The following is a 16,323-nucleotide window of genomic DNA, read 5'->3' as shown; positions in this document are numbered from 1 at the left end:
TTTAAGTTAAAGAAAAAAGGCCGATAATGGGCCCAGTTTTGGAAATGAATGGGAAAAAGCTTTTGGGGAAAAACAAAAAAATTTTTTAAAAAATTTAAAAAAGGGCAAGTTTAATTGGGGGATTAGGCCCCAATTTTAAATTTTGTTAGGGAGGTTAAGGGACCTAGGGAAATTTTAAAGGGAAATTTTGGTAGGGGGCCCAAATATTTGGAAAGAAAAATTTTTGGCCCACCCATTTTATTGGCCTACCTAAAATAAAATTAACAAGATTTTTAAAGGTTTGGATTCCTTTAAAATTTAAAAAAGTTTGGGAAATTGGACCGTTTTGGAAAAGTAAAAATTTTTTTAAAAATTCGGCTCAAGGGCGAAGGACCTTTATTTTAAAAGGGTATAACCTTCCCCCAAAATTTTCAAGGGTTTTGTTAAAAAGTTTTCCCCAAGGGAGCTTTTTTACCCCAAAATATTTTGGGCCCTATTTTTGGGAAAATTTTGGGGTTGGGACCCGAAACTGTTTTAGCAAGGGAATAAAAAATTTAAAAACAGTTAACCCCTTAAATTCCTTGGGGTGGCGTTTGACCCTTGGGAAAAATTTTCATATTTTTTTTTTCGGGGGTCATATGGCTTTTGATTATTAAAGGAAAAAAGGGACCAGAAATTTTATGAATGGAAAAAAAGGGTTTTAAAAAAAAAATTTTTTTTAAAATGGGGGAAATTGGGGGTTTTTTAAAAATGTTTTTTGTTGCCCCCAACCCCCAAAGTTTAAATTTTTTCTTTCAAAACAAAAGGGGAAAAAGGTTTGGTTCTATAGGGGCGAGTTTAAAATAAAATTCGGGTTTCCGGGCTCTAAAGGATTTTAATTACCCAAAAAAAAAAAATTTGGAAAAGGGCAAGGAAAATTTAAAACCGGCCCCAATGTTAAAATTTTTTATTGAAAAAAATTTTGGGTTTATTTAAAGGGGATCCAAAATTGGACATATAAAAAAAAAAGGGTAATTTAGGTAAAAAGGGTTTTGGGTTTGAACCTTAAAAAATTGGGCCAATTTAAATTTTCAGGGCCCTTTATGTCTGAACGAAATAAGAATTTTCCAACATGATTTTCAAAAAGTTTTTTAGGGCAATTGAGAAAATTGGACCAAAGAAATTTTTTTTCCAAGGAAAAAACCCGGACAAAGGGGGGTTTTGGAAAAAAGGGAAAAAGGGGTTTTTTTAAAAAAAAAATTCAAAATGGCAAAATCAGTTTGGGCCCCCGAAAATTTTAAAAAAGGGGGAAACCTTTGGGAATTATTTTGGTGGGGCGGGAAAAATTTGGAATTAGTTTTCAAATTTCCAATTTTAAATTGGCCCATTTTTGAAAAAAGTATCCTTTTCAATTAAGGGGCGCTAAGGCCCCCAAAATTTTTGTCCCCTTTTTAAAAAAAAAAAATTTTTTAAAATTTTCGGCCAAAACCCTAGGGGGGTTTAAAATTTTAAAGTTTTGTGGCGGGCCCGGGACCCGGGACCTTTCCCGTAAGGAAATTTTAAAAAAAAAATTTTTAAAGGGGCGCTGGGCAATTTCCCCGGCCAAAAATTCTTTCGCCGCCCTTTTTTTAAAAATTCGTGGGGATCACCCGGCTAAGGCAATAAAAATTAATTTTTTAATTAAAACTGACTTAAAAGCTAAAATTCAGCTTTTTGATTTTTTAAAAGGGGGGACCAAAAATTAAAAAGGAATATGTTTCCCAGTCTTGGAAAAAATTTTTTTGGGAAATTTTAAATTTTGGGGAGGTTTAAGTTGGAAATTTTTAATTTAAAAGTATGTTTTCTATACAAATTCAAAATAAAATCATGATGATAAAATTCAATACCATAAAAAAGGGGGTATTTAAATAAGGTATATTTTCTAAAAAAATAAAAAAAAAAACTTAGGGTTTCCCTTTTAAATTTTTCAAAATAAAATAAAAATTAACAGCAGTTTTATGAAAAAAAAATTTGGTTTATAAAAGATTATAATTTGGTCTCGACCAGATATCAATTCATAGGGGGCGTGAGTTACAGAATTTACGGAAAATTTATTTGGATCTTTTTTTTTAAATCTTAAAAGAGTATAAAAAAAAAAATTCATTTTGGGGGAAAGGGGCCCTTTAAAAAAAAAATTTGAATTTCTTTCAATTGTAAATGTCTGGTTGGAGAACCCAGAAGCGGGAATTTAAAAATTTTTTGATTTTAAAAAGGGTTTTAAAATTAAGAAAAATTATTTTAATGGTTAAGGTCTTTTTATAAATTGGGGGGGAATCTTGAAATAAATTTTATAAATTTTTAAAAATATGGCCCTTTTTTCCTAAAAGGGCAAAAGTTTTTAAGGATTTTTCTTTTAAAATTATCTGTTGGGAAAAGTGTCTAAAAAAAGTCATATTTTGAGTTCTAAAGTATTCTTAGAAAAATCTAGGGGATATTGGTTCTTCTGGGGAAGCCTTTGAGAAAATAATAAAAATTTTTTAACGGCAAAGGTTTTTAATCAAAAAAAAATATAAAAATTAAAAGGGGGAAAAATTTTTGGGGGAAATTCTTCAGGCGTGTCCTTTGGTCAAAAAGGGGGACCATTTTGTGAGGTTTTTTCCCATTTTTTTCCTTGTCAAAAAATTTTCGGAATTATTCGGGGGAAATTAATGCCCCATAAGGTCATTTATTGGAAAAGAAATTAAATAAATCAAAGGCAATTAAAATAAATTTAATTTTTTAAAATTTCCGGGGAAAAATTTTTCGGGAATCCCCAGATGGGGTTCTTCTATTGACAATACCAGATAAATTATTTTTGAAAAAAATTAAAAAAATTTGGCAAAAAAAAATTTTATTTCGGGGTGGGTTCCTTTTTAAAAAATTTAACATGTGGCTTGAAGCTGGAGAAAATTTTCCCTGCGTAAAACAGAAAAAAAATGACAAATTAGACTGCAGAGACCCTAGGCCTGAGTCTCATCACACATGTGGAGTTTGGTTGGATCCATGATGGGAGTCGACATTGGTTTATTAAACTCACGGCGAAGGACCATACTTTGACGCTATACCGAGGTCCCAATGTTCAACGATCGTTACGAGCTTCGCAGGGAGAGCATTAGCAAGGTATTAGGTCTATTTTGGGAAATTCTGAGTGGGATCTGACTAATCTGTGATGAGCAGGGTATAAAAGAATAAAACATGTAACTTCATGGTGCCACTAGGTGGCGCTTTGACCATAAGAAAAAATTTGCATATTAATCTCTTCAGGGTCAGTATGTCATGATATCTGAGAAATATGGAGCAGATTACACGATGTATGGGCAAGTTACATCAACTTGGATTTTTATGGCGAATTGTGTTTTTTTATGTTTTTTTAAAGTTCGACCGACCTCTCAAAGTTTAATATTTTTTAAATCTTTCAAAGACTTAAGAGGAAAAAGGTCTCAAGATCATATAGGGCCAGTTTGGAATGAATCGGATGTACGCTCTAGGAGGAGTTAACTGTTTTACAACCTCCAAAAAACATCAAAAATGGCCAAAAATGGCAAAAAATGCAGATATTGAGTGATTAATTGCAGCGCCCCCTAATGGTCAAATATGCTAAAAATCGTAATGTAGGTTAAGGGATGCCATATGGACATATGATAGAAATTTGGTGAGGCTAGGCCAAAGGATTTGGAAGTTATGTAACTTCAAATATTAGGCCACACCCTTTAAATGTTCATTGGTCCATATCGTCTGAACGTAATAAGATATCAACAAGATTTTCACAGATTATGATGACATTGACCCAATAATGGACCACAGAAATTTTCGGGTGAATCGGACAAAGCGTTTTGGAAAAAGGTGAAAAAAATATTTTTTTACAAAATTCAAAATGGAGGAAAATCTAGTTAGGCGCATTTGATGGCCACCATTGAGTTATTTGTAGAGCAGGTCCAGGTGAACTCCTAGCTGTACCTCAAGTCAATCGGTCATTGTTGAAAAAAGTATGCTCTTTCTACCTCAAGGGGCGCCAGAGAGCTAATTCTTGTCACTTTTCCCGCGACCTCAAAAATATCGAATTTTCGCCGATCCTGATATGTTTGGAAATTTTGAACGTTGTCGGGCAGTCGAGACACTGTATCTCCATGCTAAGGCGGTAATAATGGCTAATAATAAACACGGAAAACAACAGGTTCTCTCGACGACGCGCATTCACGACGCGTCGTCCCCTAATAATAATAATAACAAACACGTGAAAACAATAGGTTCTCGCCGGACGTACTTCACGCACGCCGCCTCGGCCCTAATTAAAGCTGCGAGCGGCGAACGGGTCCTCTTCCTGCTCGCACATCGGGGTGCTGGCGACGCCGCCCTCGGCCGACGCGCGACGCATCGGCCTGGCTGACCGTCACGCCGACACTGATTTTACTTTTGCTAGTCGGTGGCGCTTGACTCCGAGTGAAAAAGGCTCGTTGATATCCTCAGGCCGGAATTCTAAGCATGAGAAGTTTGGAGCAGATTTGAGCGAGTCCAGGGTTGCCAGTAGGGGCGCTGTGACACTTGAACATATACATGCATCATGTGTATCCATATGAAGTCTAGACCTTGTCATGTAAATTACATGTGAATGTGATTCAACGTGTCGCTACGAGCTTCACAGGGAAGCATCATCAAGGTCTTAGGTCTATTCTGGTATATTTTGAGAGGATCTGAATAATTCAAGGAGCAGTGTATAAAAGTAAAAAACATGTACCTTCCTAGTGGCACTAGTTGGCGCTACGACCAGAATCAAAAATTAGCATATGGATGTCTTCAGGGACAGTATGTCATGATGTATGAGAAATATGGAGCAGATTCCATTATGTATGGCTGAGTTACAACAACGTAAATTTTCATGGCGAATGGGCTTTTTCCGGAAAAAAAGATTAGCATATGGAAAAATTAGCATATCGATGTCTCCAGGGTCATTATGTCATGATGTATGAGAAATATGGAGCAGATTCCATTATGTATGGCTGAGTTACAACAACGTCAATTTTCATGGCGAATGGCGCTTCTGTACAGAAAAAAATTAGCATATGGAAAAATTAGCATATGGATGTCTTCAGGGTCATTATGTCATGATGTATGAGAAATATGGAGCAGATTCCATTATGTATGGATGAGTTACAACAACGTCAATTTTCATTAAATGATTCTTTTCCAAAAATTAGCATATGGAAAAATTAGCATATGGATGTCTTCAGGGTCATTATGTCATGATGTATGAGAAATATGGAGCAGATTCCATTATGTATGGATGAGTTACAACAACGTCAATTTTCATGGCGAATGGCGTTTCTTTCCAGAAAAAAAAATTAGCATATGGAAAATTAGCATATGGATGTCTTCAGGGTCATTATGTCATGATGTATGAGAAATATGGAGCAGATTCCATAATGTATGGATGAGTTACAACAACGTCAATTTTCATGGAATGGCGTTTCTTTCCAGAAAAAAAAATTAGCATATGGAAAAATTAGCATATGGATGTCTTCAGGGTCATTATGTCATGATGTATGAGAAATATGGAGCAGATTCCATAATGTATGGATGAGTTACAACAACGTCAATTTTCATGGCGAATGGCGTTTCTTTCCAGAAAAAAAAATTAGCATATGGAAAAATTAGCATATGGATGTCTTCAGGGTCATTATGTCATGATGTATGAGAAATATGGAGCAGATTCCATAATGTATGGATGAGTTACAACAACGTCAATTTTCATGGCGAATGGCGTTTCTTTGCCGGTCCGGCAAACGCACAAAGTTTAATATTATTGAAATCTTTTAAGGCCATTTCAAGACAAAGGTCTCAAGACCATATAGGCCAAGTTTGGAATGTATCGGGTTTAAGCTCTAGGAGTAGTTAACCCCTAAATCATGAAAAAGGCATATTTTGAGGGATTGATTATAGCGCCCCCTAATGTTCAAACGTTATGAAAAAATTAAGGTAGGTTAAAGGTGTCCTTGTGGACATAGGCTACCAATTTGGTGAGGATAGTCCAAGTGATTTGGAAGTTAGGTGTCTTTACAAATAAGGCCACACCCCTTGGATGTTCATTGGTCCATATCTTCTGAACGCAATGACATATTAACTATCTTTCGAAGATCTATGATGGCATTGAATCGATAATGAACCACAACAAGTTGTGTATGATTCGGACTAAGCGTTTAGGAGAAGTTGGAAAAAAACTGTTTTTAAAGAAATTCAAAATGGCGGAAAATCTAAGTAGGCGGAGCTTAGGGGTCTGAGAGGCTTTTTTGTAGAGCTGGTCAATTCTGACCTCTGGACCAAATCTCAAGTCAATCGGTCATCGGGGGAAGAAAACTATTGCTACTGAAAAAAGAAGTTTGTAGGGGGCGCTAGAGAGCCATTTCTTTATGTACTAATACGAAAACTCAATAATATGAAAATTTTCACCAGTCTGCTTCTGCATGTGGAATTTAAGTCTGCTGGGGCGTACGGGGTGCGGACAGTCGACGTTTCTTGCGGCCCGAGAATAATAATAATAATAATCCTTTGAAAAACAATAGGTTCCTCTACGACGAAGTCGACGAGGACCCTAATTAAAGCTGCTAGCAGCATTGAGCGGGCCCTCGACAATTCACGCACGTCGAGGGTACTTGCCGGTCGTCCGTTCGCCGGACCGAGAAGGCTTGCGACCTTCAGACCGAAAGGCCAAAGAGTTAGACGTTTTCTTCTCCGAACGCAATGACATATCGACGAGATCTTCGGTAGTTATGATGACGGCGAACCAATAATGGATCCCAGAAATTTTCGGATGAATCGGAGAAAGCGTTTTGGAAAAAAGCGAAAAAAATATGTTTTAACAAAATTCAAAATGGCGGAAAATCTAAGTGGGTGGAGCTCACGGTCACAATGTAATTTTCGTTAGAGCAGGTCTAAGCGGACACGAGGATGAATTACGAGGTAACCGGTCATTGGGGGCAAATACTGAGGCCCAAAGAAATAACTATTTGTGTTCCGGTTACCAGTAGGTGGCGCTACGACTAAAATAACAAATTAGACTGCAGAGGTCTTCAGGCCTGGAGTCTCATCACACATGTGGAGTTTGGATTGATCCGATGATGTGGAGTCGATTATTCACGGCGAAGGACCATACTTTGACGCTATACCGAGGTCCCAATGTTCAACGTATCGTTACGAGCTTCGCAGGGGAGCATTACCAAGGTATTAGGTCTATCTTGGGAAATTGTGAGTGGGATCTGACTAATCTGTGATGAGCAGGGTATAAAAGAATAAAACATGTAACTTCATGGTGCCACTAGGTGGCGCTTTGACCATAAAAAAAAAATTTGCATATTAATCTCTTCAGGGTCAGTATGTCATGATATCTGAGAAATATGGAGCAGATAACATCATGTATGGGCAAGTTACATCAACTTGGATTGTTATTGTGTTTTGTTTTTATGTTTTTAAAGTTCGACCGACCTCTCAAAGTTTAATATTTTTAAATCTTTCAAAGACTTAAGAGGAAAAGGTCTCAAGATCATATAGGCGAGTTTGAATGAATCGAGTACGCTCTAGGAGGAGTTAACTGTTTTACAACGTCAAAAAACATCAAAATGGCAAAAATGCAGATATTGATAGCGCCCCTAATGTTCAAATATTATGAAAAATAGGTAGGTTAAGGGATGCCATATGGACATATGATAGAAATTTGGTGAGGTTAGGCCAAAGGATTTGGAAGTTATGTAACTTCAAATATTAGGCCACACCCTTTAAATGTTCATTGGTCCATATCGTCTGAACGTAATAAGATATCAACAAGATTTTCACAGATTATGATGACATTGACTCAATAATGGACCACAGAAATTTTCAAGAATTGGACAAAGCGTTTTGGAAAAAATGAAAAAATATTTTTACAAAATTCAAATGGCGGAAAATCTAGTTAGGCGCATTTGATTTCGCCAACGCTAATTTGTAGAGCAGGTCCAGGTGAACCTCTATGTCAAATTTCAAGTCAATCGGTCATTGTCGAAAAAAATTATTAGCTTTCACCTCAAGGGCGCTAGAGAGCTAATTTTGTGCACTTTTTCCCGAGACCTCAAAATTATCGAATTTTTCGCCGATCCTGATATGTTTGGAAATTTTGAACGTTGTCGTGGCAGTCCGAGACACTCGTATCTCCCTGCTAAGGCAATATATAACTATAATAATAATAAACACGTGAAAAACAATAGGTCTCGCCGGACGTGCCTTCACGACGCCGCCCTCGGGCCCCACACAAACACGTGAAAACACAGGGTTTCTCGCCGGACGTACCACGACGCCGCCCCGGCCCTAATAATAATCACTAGAAAAACAATAGGTTCCTCTACGACGAAGTCGACGAGGACCCTAATAATCACTACAATAACAATAGGTTCCTCTACGACGAAGTCGACGAGGACCCTAATAATAACTCTTAGAAAAACAATAGGTTCCTCTACGACGAAGTCGACGAGGACCCTAATAATAATATTACATTACATTTCTATAGCGCTTTTCTAAATACTCAAAGACGCTTTACAACACATAGTTAAAATATCCTAAAAGCTATGCAATAGAAATAACTAAAATTACAAGAGAAACAAACGATAAAAGCAAATAAGAATGTAGAGAGCACACAATCACACATTAAAAGCAGTTTTGAACAGGTGGGTTTTGATTAAGTAAATTAAATGACTATCTATACACCGCATTTTAATTTGAAACAGATAACTCTTTCAGGATTAATGAAAGCTGAGGCTTTTCCAGTATTTTTTGCACAACTAACCAAAAGTTTTGTTTACAAGATGTCAAAAGTTACAACAATAAAGGCCTTTATGTTCTTTTGAATAGTATGATTTTAACTGCAACACACTTGATGTCAAACAGTAAAGGCTTTTGCGGAGTATAGAAGTGCCAATTGCCAAAGGGCAGTTTAATTTGATTGCATTTTGCAATAAATTCAAGCAATAAAGTCAGTTAATAAACACAAACCAACCACAAACACGTAGTAAACAGTTAAATAACCGCATGCATCATTACTTTTTATATGCCCCAATTGAGCTTTCCTTATCAATGACTCTTTCATCATGTTTGTGTGCTGTCAGTTTAGGGTAAAAGCTTCTGATCTTTGGGGGAATTTAAAGCAACCAGTGATTACTAAGCAAGTTAGAGAAACCGATCTGGAGTCCAAATTAAATAACTCCGGGAGGCTTTGCATGGGTTTGTTTAAATCTGATCTCTGGATCAGTGGATTATTATGAGGACTCGAGGACTTGAAAGGGGTTGAAATGCATACCGGTTTAATCCAGTTAAACGCCGACCACGGACCTTTTCATACCCTTCTCTTGTCCCCTATGTTTCCTGTCACCGTGTAATTAAGACAAAATACAACACACACAAAATGTGTAATGCTACTTTCTAATACGCACACAAATAAAAATTGGAACCGAAAATGGTTCTTCCGAGTGATGTCATAGAAGAACCATTTAAGAACCTTTTAAACCAGGGTTCTTTAAAGAACCATTTCCTTAAATAGTTCTTTAAATAACCTATAAAGGTGTCTCAAATAACCTTCAAAACATGGTTCTTCAAGGCACCATTTCTGGTTCCACAAAGAACCTTTCAAACCAGGGTTCTTTAAAGAACCATTTCCTTAAATAGTTCTTTAAATAACCTATAAAGGTGTCTCAAAAAAACCTTTAAAATGGTTCTTTAAGGCACCATATCTGGTTCCACAAAGAACCTTTTGAACTAGGGTTCTTTAAAGAACCATTTTCTTAAATGGTTCTTTAAATAACCTATAAAGGTGTCTCAAATAACCTTCAAAACATGGTTCTTCAAGGCACCATTTCTGGTTCCACAAAGAACCTTTCAAACCAGGGTTCTTTAAAGAACCATTTCCTTAAATAGTTCTTTAAATAACCTATAAAGGTGTCTCAAAAAAACCTTTCAAATGGTTCTTTAAGGCACCATATCTGGTTCCACAAAGAACCTTTTGAACTAGGGTTCTTTAAAGAACCATTTTCTTAAATGGTTCTTTAAATAACCTATAAAGTTGTCTCAAAGAACCTTCAAAACATGGTTCTTTAAAGAACCATTTCCTTAAATAGTTCTTTAAATAACCTATAAAGGTGTCTCAAAAAAACCTTAAATGGTTCTTTAAGGCACCATATCTGGTTCCACAAAGAACCTTTTGAACTAGGGTTCTTCAAAGAACCATTTTCTTAAATGGTTCTTTAAATAACATAACGGTGTCTCAAAGAACCTTCAAAACATGGTTCTTCAAGGCACCATTTCTGGTTCCACAAATAACTTTTCAAACTAGGGTTCTTTAAAGAACCATTTCCTTAAATAGTTCTTCAAATAACCTATAGAGGTGTCTCAAATAAAAAATGGTTCTTCAGTTGTTGGTTCTTTGTAGAACCACAAAGCATTTTAAAGAACCATGTAAGAACCATTATTTCTCTGTGTGCACAGGATTTATATCTAAACTTGTTTACTGCCAACAGCAGTTCACCAGACACTTTCAACAACAACAACATGTGCTCCTCACGTCACAACAAAACATCCTCCAGTCGGCATGACGCTGCCTTCAAAACGATTGATACTGTATGTGAAGGTCATCTTAAAGGTCGTGGTGCTCACACACACAAGACAAGAGCATTCGCCACATACGGAGATGGACAGTGACGACATGTTAGCCATTAATAAAGAGCTGCAGCTTCCTAACAGCCAAAGAGCTCACGTGACGTCAGTGAAAAGGAATCTGTTAAAAAAAGAAATAAATGAGTAACATATTCTATATTTTGTTTGTTTTTGCTTATTTTTAGTTTTTTGTAATAGGAATACGGTGCTGTACCTTCAGTCTGAGCTGGATTCCTCTTGGAGATCGATTCCTTCAGGGTACGTCCCTGCAGCTGCAGAAGATGTCACAACAAGAACAGACACACACTGAAGAACAGACACACTCAAGAACAGACACACACTCAAGAACAGACACACTCAAGAACAGACACACACTCAAGAACAGACACACTCAAGAACAGTCACACACTCAAGAACAGACACACACTCAAGAACAGTCACACAGTCAAGAACAGACACACTGAAGAACAGTCACACACTCAAGAACAGTCACACACTCAAGAACAGACACACTGAAGAACAGTCACACACTCAAGAACAGACACACTTAAGAACAGTCACACACTCAAGAACAGACACACTCAAGAACAGACACACTCAAGAACAGACACACACTCAAGAACAGACACACTTAAGAACAGTCACACACTCAAGAACAGACACACTCAAGAACAGACACACTGAAGAACAGACACACACTCAAGAACAGACACACTCAAGAACAGACACACTCAAGAACAGACACACACTGAAGAACAGACACACACTCAAGAACAGACACACTCAAGAACAGACACACACTGAAGAACAGTCACACACTCAAGAACAGACACACTCAAGAACAGACACACACTGAAGAACAGACACACACTGAAGAACAGACACACACTCCGACCGGCTTGGCCTTTTTAAATGAGACCTCCAAGACCAACTGGATGTGAAGACATGGCAATGATGTTTCTGTGTGTGTGTGAGGGGGATGTGGGGTGTTTGTGTGTGTGTGTGTGTGTGTGTGTGTGACTGCTGTTCAAGTCCACTGGAGTGTCAGTGAGCATTAGTGTGTCCCACAAGTGTGTGTGTGTGTGTGTGTGTATGTGTGTGTGTGTCTCTGTCCCCTCGGTGCCACAGTAGTAGATAGTGTTTCCTGCCCCCCTCTGCGCCCACATCTTCATCGCCATCCGTCATGATGTCATCTCTCCTGGCCCAGAACAAAGGTATCTCCTTGGGAGAAGCCGGCCTGTGTCGCTCTCTGCTCACAGAGGACCGGCCCGGACCGGACCCCACCCATCGCCTGCCGCTGCCTCGCCGCTGCCTGCCCTGATAAGAGCCTCGCTCCATGGCCGCCGCCGCCGCCGCCGCTCTCACGGAGCACAAAAAACACGGAGCAACAAAGAGGTATCGGAGACGCCGGCGTTCCCCCTGAGGAGTCACTATCGGAGCGGCTGGACATGAGAATGTTGTTCTCTTCAGCTAATTCGCCATCTCAGGAGCAGAATCAGAACCTTTTATTGCCATCTGTGTCACGGCGAGTGGTGCGACAATCAACGACGACCTACACAGTGGGAGAATTAAGAATATACATATAAGATAAAATGCAGCTTTCAGAACTTTAACCGGTGTAAGTCAGTTTGAAGTGACCGGTGTATTTAAAGTGAAGAGTTACATGTATTTCTACGTTTGCTCTGGACTAGGGGGGGGGGTTATTGTATTAACTAAAGTGAGGCAGTATTTAGAGCGTTGCCACTGTGAGTGATGTGTGGCCAGCTGCTGGGCCATTGGGGCCATTGGGGCCCACCTCAGATGTACTGTATTACATTACATGTCATTTAGCTGACACTTTTATCCAAAGCGACTTACAATCCTGTTACAATCATACACAGCAGACGCAGCTACAGGGAGCAACTCAGGGTGAAGTGTCTTGCTCAAGGACACACCGACTAGGGCGGGGATTGAACCTCCAACCCCCTGATTGAAAGACAGACCTGCTACCCACTGACCCACAGTCGCCCATTACCATACTTTCTTCCACATTTTTTGGATTAGCCTGCCAAGATGTCGACAACCTAGCGCTGGCGCCTCGGTCTTTAAGGGACGGGCCCGCCGCTGTTATGGAGGACTTAAAATGACTTACGTATAAATAAATAAATAAATGCATGAATAAATATAGGAATAAATAAATAAATGCTTAAATAAATGTTTATATAAATACACAAATAAATGTATAAATAAATCTAGAAATTAATAAATATGTTATAACTCAACAGTATGTAAATATATTTCTACATTTCTGTATTTCTTCATTTATTTATGTCTCTATTTATGTGTCCACACGTATTTCTTCATTTATTTATGTCTCTATTTATGTGTCCACACGTATTTCTTCATTTATTTATGTCTCTATTTATGTGTCCACACGTATTTCTTCATTTACTTATGTCTCTATTTATGTGTCCACACGTATTTCTTCATTTATTTATGTCTCTATTTATGTGTCCACACGTATTTCTTCATTTATTTATGTCTCTATTTATGTGTCCACACGTATTTCTTCATTTATTTATGTGTGACATTTACGTGTCCGTATATTCAAATGACTCGACCAATCCTGTTCAACAATGAGGTTCGGACCGCCCCAGCTCATTTGAATGCGAGTATTTGCCCCCTTGTCGTGCGCATTGAGGCAAAAATTGAGGCATGTCAGTGAGAACCTGACACGGGTCCACATTTCATCTCGAGGCTTTTATGCCTCCAATGTGTAAACGTACGAGAAGAACCGGGAGAAAAAATGACAGAGGGAAAGTTTTAGGATCGGTCGGGGTCTGATAACACACATCTGGTGTGTGTGTAGCCACAGCTAACACCTTTAGGTCAGTCCGTCTGGGCCAGAGAGACGGACGCTGCATGTGAAATGTGTTTCCAAAGGTCCTCAGACGTATCCTTTGGTTTTTCTGTCGTGCAGTTGCTTGTTTTTCCAGCCATCAGACTCCTGTTGGGATGTTCTGGAGCCGAGGCCCTGACCTTTTCTTTAGTCCCATTGTCAGGTCAGGAAAAACATTTTTTGTGAGATCTAACCATGGTATTGCAGGTGAATATTTAGAGTCCCCCGGTGAATGAATCCTAATGCTTGACCCTTTGACCTTTCCTCTAGAGAAGAAATATCGCACGTGACATTTGTCTTCATGGTTTTTTTTGCAAAATTGCATAACACTTCTATATTTGGTGAAGATGTATGATACAATATCTTCTAATTGGATAAAATCTGAAAGCAGCGGTTATCATTAAGGCAATATACTGTGATGTTTGACGCTCTCTCATCCCGAAGGTCCCGGAAATCAATGTCCGAGTTCATAGAAAGGACGCACAAGAGTCTGAAATTATTCATCAGAGCACACACTTGACCCTCTGTCAGTTTGCAAGCCATGTATTCATAATCCCTCAAATTAGAGACATGTAATAATATTCTCTGTGGCCAATTATTGGTTTGCATTTACAAATGTTCATCTCCAAAAAGGGATTTCAGCATTTCTATTATTTGAATCACACCCGACAACCTTTGTCATGATTTTTAGATTCAAGTGAAGACACACACACACAGGTACTGTAGTTTGAAGAAGTCCTTTAATGGTGGGGGGGGGGGGAGGCAGAACTGGCAGAGGGAGATAAGACACCCTCCAGACAGTGTCCTGAGAAAAAAAAAGAATTGTAAAGAAAATGGGTGGAGGACCCAAAAGGCAGGAGAGGAAAAGAAGGAGGGGGGGGGGTGAGCTATCAGCCATGCAGAAATAGTAGTTCACCTCATCTTGTTATCCTTTCTAGTTTGGGCGGCGCATTTTGGTTTTCAAGAGAACAGGCGGCTGGCTCCAGATTGTTGCTTTGCCAACTACATTATATAAAGTGACGCTCGTGCGCGGCTCGTGGTCGGCGCCGCGGGCGTCGGAGCAGAGCGTGGTTGTTCTGCTGTCCACACGTGGACTGAACTCACGGTTTATGTAAACCTGCGACAGCCAACACGGTCCTTTGCACTTCTACTGCCCATTTGAATATATGAAGTCCTGTTAACACTTTTTAAATCTACCTCCATTACTAGCATGTCTCCATATTCGACGGCCGTATCACTTCACGTGTCTTCTGAAGTTTATTTTTTTGAATTTTTCCTGCAGTATATTTCAGCTGCGCCAGTCTGCCGGCATTGAAGTGGCACGACTCCAGCAAACAGTTTCTGACACACAGCCCGGCTGCACGGCGGCCATTTTTGGCTCAGACCTGCCGCCTCAATCTTCACATGGTGTACGCCACCCAGTAGATCACGTTCACCACGGCGAAGGTGAAGGGGAACACGGCCCGGGCGTAGATGTCGATGGTGTCGGCGGCGATGGGCTTGCACACGCACGTGGAACAGCATTTCTTCTCCTCCGTGCACTCCTCCGGCAGCCTGGAGCGTCTCCTCCTCGGCGGCTCCGCCTCCTCGCCTCCGCCGCCCTCCCCGGGGATTTCGCTGCCGGAGCGCTGGGGACGCCCGTGGCGGTTGGAGATCATCACGCCCTGGTTCATGCCGGTGACCGACAGGGAGAAAAGGACCATGGCCTGCTTGCCGTTCTTCACAATGGACTGTGTGGGGTGGAGAGAGAGAGAGAGAGAGAGAATGAAATCTGCATCAAATACAACTGTGTTACTTCGCCAGTCTCCTGATGGACTAGTTGTGGAGAGTTATAAGGATATTCTGAAACTGGGCACTTCGCAAATGATGTAAAACAGGCTTCCGGACGCGCGTGAATTAAGTTATCAACATTTAATGGCAGGAAGTGTAAAACAAACATTCAAGGCCTCACGATCGTGGTCTTCATCGGTCCCGGCTCCTCAGGTCCAGCCTGAAGCCCGGGGTCCATCAGAAGAGAGCGCTATCTCTAATCCACAAAGTCTTAGACTCAAAATCAGCCAATCCTCAGTCCAGCCTTTAACAGCTAGTGATTGGTTCAAAGTGCCGCTAGAACAATGGAGGGGTCGAATGTCACTGAACCCCGGGTCAAAACGTCACTTCCGGTCAAGTCACTAAACAAGTATTTTCACAATAAAAGTCCCGTCTATTATTGTAAGTCACTTCACGGATTTCAAGCGGCTTCGTCAATCTTTAATACTAGCATAGTCACTCTCATGCAACATACATTAATTCTTGCCATTTACATTTGGATAGAGTAAACATTACCCCTATGCTTCATAATACATTAATAACAATATCAATATTCTCCCTAATATTTCCTATTATAATATCTTTCTATATGTATTAATTTAAAGCATAAGACCTCTGCACATGTTATCAAAATAAACTATTACAACCTAACAGAATCCAGATAACATTCATAAACACTCGTAAATATCAAAAAGACAAAAGAGAGGGAGCGACATTTTTGTTTTATATTTTCAGAAATACATTTGTCACTATTTTTATGATTACAAACCCCACTGTGGAACAGTAGGAGGCCCTACACCTCTTGCATTGTGCTACTGGACTCAACACTCATTTTGCTTTATCATAGAAGTACTTTTTTACATTTTTTATCTAAAGACATGCATTTTTCTAACGTTCCGCATTTTTTTTCTTCAACAGAAGCATTTAGCCCCGGCCACTTCAGATATTTTTTTACTCTCAGACATTACGGTCCAGAACTGCTCTGAGCTGTTCCT

The 16,323-nt window shown here is 39.3% G+C and overlaps 2 protein-coding genes across 2 annotated transcripts in view; one reads left to right on the top strand and one right to left on the bottom strand.

Moving 5' to 3' along the window:
* Positions 1–11,962, top strand: part of LOC130199843 (gamma-aminobutyric acid receptor subunit delta-like) — a 29,623-nt gene extending 17,661 nt beyond the window's left edge. The window contains exon 7 of the mRNA XM_056423652.1: positions 11,901–11,962. Coding sequence (XP_056279627.1) covers positions 11,901–11,962 — 62 coding nt within the window. The remainder of the gene's footprint in view (positions 1–11,900) is intronic.
* A 2,278-nt stretch (positions 11,963–14,240) lies between these two features.
* On the bottom strand, positions 14,241–16,286 carry LOC130199283 (gamma-aminobutyric acid receptor subunit delta-like). The gene is made up of 2 exons (XM_056422634.1): positions 15,471–16,286; positions 14,241–15,249 (listed from the first exon to the last, which is right to left on the bottom strand). Exons 1-2 carry the CDS (start codon positions 15,525–15,527, stop codon positions 14,920–14,922), a joined length of 387 nt encoding a protein of 128 aa, XP_056278609.1. The 5' UTR covers positions 15,528–16,286; the 3' UTR covers positions 14,241–14,919.
* Between the last annotated feature and the right edge of the window lie 37 nt (positions 16,287–16,323).

The sequence above is a fragment of the Pseudoliparis swirei genome, chromosome 9 (assembly GCF_029220125.1).
Source record: "Pseudoliparis swirei isolate HS2019 ecotype Mariana Trench chromosome 9, NWPU_hadal_v1, whole genome shotgun sequence".
Lineage (NCBI taxonomy): Eukaryota > Metazoa > Chordata > Actinopteri > Perciformes > Liparidae > Pseudoliparis > Pseudoliparis swirei.
The sequence above is the reverse complement of the archived record's forward strand: the minus strand, read 5'-3'. Positions and strand labels throughout refer to the sequence as shown.

Bases quoted from the DNA above. Each gene is read 5' to 3' on its own strand.
- LOC130199283 (XM_056422634.1), bottom strand. From the start codon at position 15,527: ATGGACCCCGGGCTTCAGGCTGGACCTGAGGAGCCGGGACCGATGAAG. The intron at 15,250-15,470 runs GTGAGGCCTTGA...CACCCCACACAG, and splicing joins GACCGATGAAGACCACGATC to TCCATTGTGAAGAACGGCAA.